We start from the raw sequence: 5,401 nt of genomic DNA, 5'->3' as shown, positions 1-5,401 counted from the left end.
ACAGCAGGAGGAGGGGCCAGGAAGGTGCGGGGAGGGCCCCAGGCTGTCTCCACCTCAGTGACCTCATAAAGGCTTCTGGAAACAAGGTTCCAGGGGACTGAGGAGCTGGAGCCAGAGCGAGAGAGGGGGGCTGGGGACCATGGCAGTGGGTGAGTGCTCCAGGACCAGGCCAGGGAGCTGGAGCCCAGAAGGGGCGGGCTCTTCTGGCAGGAGGACACCTTCCCCGCAGGAGGTCGATGGCTCTGCGCATGCGCAGGTCAAAGCCCCTTTGCTCAGAGTCTGCCCTGTTGACGCCTCCAGCCCCAGTTATGGCCGCTTCCATGGAGGGGAGAGTGAAGGCATGGGGTTCTCCAGCACCCCTGTTTTCTGGCGATGAATGGACTCAGGAGGCCCTCAGATCCAATGCCCATGGGGGGGGGCCTCCAGGCTCTCCCCCCTTCCCTCACCCTCCCCAGGGGGTCCAAGTGACACTGTCTTTTTTGCATTGCAGCTCGGTGCCGGGAACCAAGAAAGGGAATCCATTATTGCTGAAAATCCATTTTAAGCTGTCATCCCCCTCTTCCCAAAGAAATGACTAGTCAGAACCAGTAAAGCCTCCAGTGCTGGCCCCCTGCTCAGACTTCTCGTGCAAGCGCACCCCGCGGCGGTGCCCGGTCCCAACATTTTTTTGGGGGGCACCCCATTTTGAGCTATGGCAGCCCCATCCGCCCCTCCTATCCCCTGAGGGTTCTGCCACCCTACGCCCTCACCCTGCGTGTTGTCCCTGCTCACTCCCTGGGGTAGCGCCCCTCACATCCACCTGGCTAGTCCTCAGGTCCTTTGATGAGATGACCAAGTGGGGGCTCATGCTCAGACTGAGTGGGGAGCTCCCTTGGGCGGGGCTGCGCAGGAGGAGGCCAGTGTGAAAGACACACTTCCGGTTTTCTCCACAGGGAAGGGCTAGGTGTGGGGAGGGGTGGTGCCCAGGAACTTTGAGAGAGAAAGGGTTGAGGCTGCAGTACTGACCCACCAAGGGCCACAGACTTCAAGAGGCCCCCCACAATGTTGGCGAGCCCGTGTGTAAGCAGGTCACACACACAGATACGCACGTGCATGCTTAGAGACAAGTGACCACGTACGCACATACACACACACACGCACCATCCGCTGCCCAGGGCAGCATACATCCAGGCATGCACGCACACAAACGCATGATGACTTTCTGCTTACCACCCACCCTGTGCCTCAGTTTCCCTGTCATGTGAACTCTGGCCTTCAGAACTTGGAGAGTCTGGCCAGCCTTGGGAGGGGCCCAAGAGGGCAGTGAGCAGGGCCTAGGGCAGTGGGATTGGGGGGGGGCAGGCAGTGGGTGGGGGTGAGGGCAGTTACAAATGAGCAAGGCTGGAAAGAAGTAAGTGCAGGAGGCTGGAGCAGGAAATCAGACAGCAGGGTGGGTGGGGTGCTGAGGAGGAGAGACAGAGGTGAGTGTCTGGGGAGGGGCTGAGCCTGAAGCATCCTCAGGCTGGGGTGTCTTTGGTAAATCTAGTTGTCCAGTTTGGGGAGTTGGGGAAGGGGGCCCTATAGCCTGACCTGGGGCAGGACACGCCCTACAGCCTGATCAACTTCTCTGGGCTGGCCTGCCATCTCATCTGAGTCCAGGGATGCCGAAAAACCAAGGAAGAAAGCAGATGTCCCCGGATGGTGGGGTGGGCCTGGGGTGAATGAGAAACCACACCCCCAGGCAAAAATACTACACCCCCCTGGGGGGCTCTGGAGCAGCCTTCCAGCCTGTGCCTCCGCCTTTCAGGCAGCAGTGGACAGAAGACCAGGAGAACCCCGTCGGCTCCAAGGCAGTGCAGGTGACAGGACTAGGAGGACAAGGGCCCCTCATCCTGGGGGGACACTGCCCAGCCTTGCCTCCAGAGTCCTCTGGCGTTGACTGTGGGATCAACCTGGGTCAGGGATCTGTCCTACCCTGAGTCTGAGTTGGGAAAGTGGGTTGGGTCCCTCTGCCTTGCCCTTTCGCACTCCCCAGGTTCCCGTCCAAGCCTCTGAGCTTGCTCTCAAGGGATCCAAGGGAAGAACAGGTGCTCAGGGCGAAGGCGCAGAGGCTGCAGCTATGGCCCGGGATGGAGCCATTCAACAGGGCTGAGGCCATGGGGACCGATCAGCCCATGTTGGGGTCAAGGAAGTTCAAGGGCCTTCGAATTCCTAATCCAGGACAGCCCCAGCCAAGCCTTTGGTCTAACAGGTGAGGGCAGGGTCTGGCAGACAGGTACCGAGCTTTGGGGGTTGGGGAGGAAGCCTGTCTGGCCCTGGCATCTCTCTGTATCAGGTGCAAAGACCTTTCCAACCTCTTCCTTCCGGGACAGCTTGACCAAGGGGAACCTGACGCCCAGGCAGCTGGCAGGTGCGAGCCCCGGGGCTGGGAAAATAGGGGCTGCTCAGGGCAGCATAATGAGGGCTTGCCTGGCTGGGGTTGCTGCAGGAAGCAGGCGGTGATTATCTAGATCAGTGGTTCTCAACCTGTGGGTCTCGACCCCTCTGGGGGTCTAATGACCCTTTCACATAGATCGCCCGATTCATAACAGTAGCTAAATGACAGTGATGGAGCAAGAATAATTTTATGGTTGGGGGGGTCACCACATGAGGAACTGTACGAAAGGTTGAGAACCACACTAGATTCTAACCTTTGCTCCACCAGTCATCTCTAACCCCAGAGCCAGGGCTGTGGCCAGCCCAGAGGAGGTGTGTGTGGTCAGCTTGGTGAATGGGGGAACGAAAGTTTGGAACAGATGAAAAGAATGGAAGGAAGGACATGAGAGAGGAAGGCAGGCGAGGAGAAAACACTGAGAGCACTCCGGCACTCAGGTTAAATGCAGAAGGAGCCACACTGCCTCAAGGCCCCGTCAAGATCATGCCTTGATGTTGACAGGGCACCCCCAAATCAGAATCATTGTGTTCCTCATCCACAAATGTCTGTGACATCTACATGCTGAGAGTACTGAACTCCTGAGCCCAACAGCAGGGTCTAAAACTGGGCATGCTGCTTTGGACAGGCATTAAATAAGCATCGGAGGCAACTGGCAAACACACACACACAGTGGCCACTGCTGTTCCTTGTAGTCCAAAAACACAAAGCTGTGGGGGCTGAGGTGGAGCGGAGCCCTGGGCTCCACTAGAGCACATGGATCCAGGTTCAGCCACAGGCTGAGCTTTCCCCATCTCCCTGTCCTCAGCCTTCCAGGACATCTTTAAGATGCTCAGCTCCAGCCCTGCAGGCACCGTGGACATGCGCAGCCTCAGAGCTGCCCTAAGCCTGGTGGGCATCCACCGGAGTCCACAGGAGATATGTGAGGCCCTTCGGCAGGCGGATTTGGATGGTGGGTACCCCATCCCTGCCCTGGGGGACCTCAGAAGACTGTTTCCCTTGCCCAAAAAGTCCCTGGCCTGCTTCTATCTCAAAGCGCCCCTCACTTCCAAGAACCCACCATCTGGGTTCCTCTGGAACACACCTTATGTGCTGGTGGTGTAGTGGGTTATGTGTCGAAAGCCCCAGTCATTGAGGTTTCTGCTCTCGTAAGGATTTTACAGTCTTGGAAACCCACTGGGGCAGTTCTACCCTGTCCTATAGGGCCACTGTGAGAGGGAATTGTCTGGATGGCAGGGGGGCGGTTTTGAGGGGTTTTGTTTTTAAATCCCATGGCTCCTAAAGACAGCTGCCTTGTGTTTTCTCAAGTCCTGACTTGAGGCCTTCTCAAGGCAGGGTGCTAGCTATCTCCCAACCAAGCAGCGGACACCCGGTCCTCTGATCCTCTGAGCCTAGAACTCCAGCATCCTGCCTTCCGCAGCAGGCCACCCAAAAACATTCTCTCCCCAGGTGACGGCACCGTGAGCTTCCAGGACTTCCTGGGTGTCCTCACTGACACCCATCGCTTCGCACAGTGCCTGGGTGAGGGACAAGGACGGTGGGGCATCGGAAGGGCAGACCCTTCCGAGGTCCTTCCTCACCCCGCCCCTATGCCCTGTGCCCCCAGGCTGGGTGAGGAACAGCCGGCTCTACGACCCCCAGGGCTTGCGGACTTTGTTTTTCGAGATCCTGCTCAAGCTGCTGGGCCGGGGCTCCTTGCCCACCAAGTCGTTGCAGGAGGTGGTGAGGTGAGGTGGGCAGACGACTCCCACCTTCAAGGCCCTTGAGGGGCAGCCCCCTCCCCCCCCCCGCACTCCAGAAACGGGTGGGCGCTCCAGGCCAGTGATAGTGGCTTCGGTCAGGTTTCCTAGCCAGTGAGATGGGAACGGTGGGGCCGGATGGGGTGCGTCTGAGACGGCGGCACCCCCTTCCTCCTCCAAGCTACTATTCCAAGAAACAGCAGGCTCTACGGCTGAACCCAGGCTGGATGGGGCAGCCCCGAGATCGCTCCCCGCACGCCCTCGCGGGCCTCTCCTTCTTCTGCCAGGCCGCCCGTGTCAGCGGCCTCTCCAACGGCCAGCTCGCACGCTCGCTGCACAGACTACACCAAGCCGGTGCGCCCCAGCCGGGGCTCCCGAGTGCATGGGGACTGGGTCTGAGGGGGGAAGGGGAGGGGGACCCCCGCCCCAATTACCCACCAAGCCAACCTCCCCGCTCGGCTCCTCCCCGGCGCCCCTCAGCAGGAGCGCGCAGTCCCTACTCCCAGATCCCGAACCTGGCCGCAAGGACGCGACCGGAGCGCAAAATGAGCCGATTGCCACGGCCCGAGGTCCGACCTCCCAGGGCCTACCAGCCCAGTCGCCCCAAGAGCCGAGGCCGCCTTCGGCTGCTCAGCCGGAGTGAGAGCGGGCAGGAGGCGGGGCCCTGCAGGGAGGGGAGGGGAGGTGGGCGGGGCGAGTCAAAGGGGCGGGGCCTGACGCCCAGCTGTGCGAAGCGCGGGGACCAGGAGAATAGGGGGTTCTAGGGAATGTAGCAGCTGCCGGGGCGGGCAGATGGGCCTGCTAGGCCGGGAGGACAGGCGAGATTGGGGGCAGAGCCCGAGGAAACGGGGACAGAGACATGAAGTCAGCCCAGGGTGAGGGCATGAGGGGAGGGGACCTTGGGAAGGCACAGGGCACACCCCCGCAGGGCAGCAGAAAGGCCGACCCAGATGTTGCAGCTGCAGACGCCTCTCCCAGAGCTGTCCACTGGACTCCGCATGCCCCCTCCTTCTCCTCCCGTAGGGTTCGCGGTCCACCCCCCAGAATGTGCGCACTTCTGGAAGCCACCTCCCTCTCCGCCGACGCTCGTGCAGAAGGAGCCGCCCTCGCCGCCGCCGGCCTGTGTGCAGAGCCTGGCGCTGAGGAGCTTGAACAAGTAAAGTGTTTGCTGAGCGCCCCCAGGCTGCGTGCGCCGCGGGCGGCACAGCGTGGACGCTCAAGTTTTGCAAATCTCTTTATTAATCTTGTATAA

The 5,401-nt window shown here is 60.5% G+C and overlaps 1 protein-coding gene across 1 annotated transcript; it reads left to right on the top strand.

Annotated features, from left to right (window-relative positions):
- Positions 1-2,135: 2,135 nt before the first annotated feature.
- On the top strand, positions 2,136-5,309 carry LOC142458760 (EF-hand calcium-binding domain-containing protein 3-like). Its single transcript, XM_075559674.1, has 8 exons — positions 2,136-2,230; positions 2,352-2,389; positions 3,219-3,362; positions 3,860-3,947; positions 4,033-4,137; positions 4,331-4,503; positions 4,633-4,788; positions 5,173-5,309. The coding sequence occupies exons 1-8, from the start codon at positions 2,136-2,138 to the stop codon at positions 5,307-5,309; spliced, it is 936 nt and encodes a 311-aa protein (XP_075415789.1).
- Positions 5,310-5,401: the final 92 nt, after the last annotated feature.

The sequence above is a fragment of the Tenrec ecaudatus genome, chromosome 10, assembly GCF_050624435.1.
Source record: "Tenrec ecaudatus isolate mTenEca1 chromosome 10, mTenEca1.hap1, whole genome shotgun sequence".
In the NCBI taxonomy this organism is placed as follows: Eukaryota; Metazoa; Chordata; class Mammalia; order Afrosoricida; family Tenrecidae; genus Tenrec; species Tenrec ecaudatus.
This window is presented reverse-complemented; position numbering and strand designations above follow the sequence as displayed.

Bases quoted from the DNA above. Each gene is read 5' to 3' on its own strand.
- LOC142458760 (XM_075559674.1), top strand. From the start codon at position 2,136: ATGGGGACCGATCAGCCCATGTTGGGGTCAAGGAAGTTCAAGGGCCTT. The intron at 3,363-3,859 runs GTGGGTACCCCA...TTCTCTCCCCAG, and splicing joins TCGGCAGGCGGATTTGGATG to GTGACGGCACCGTGAGCTTC. The intron at 4,504-4,632 runs GTGCGCCCCAGC...GCCCCTCAGCAG, and splicing joins GCACAGACTACACCAAGCCG to GAGCGCGCAGTCCCTACTCC.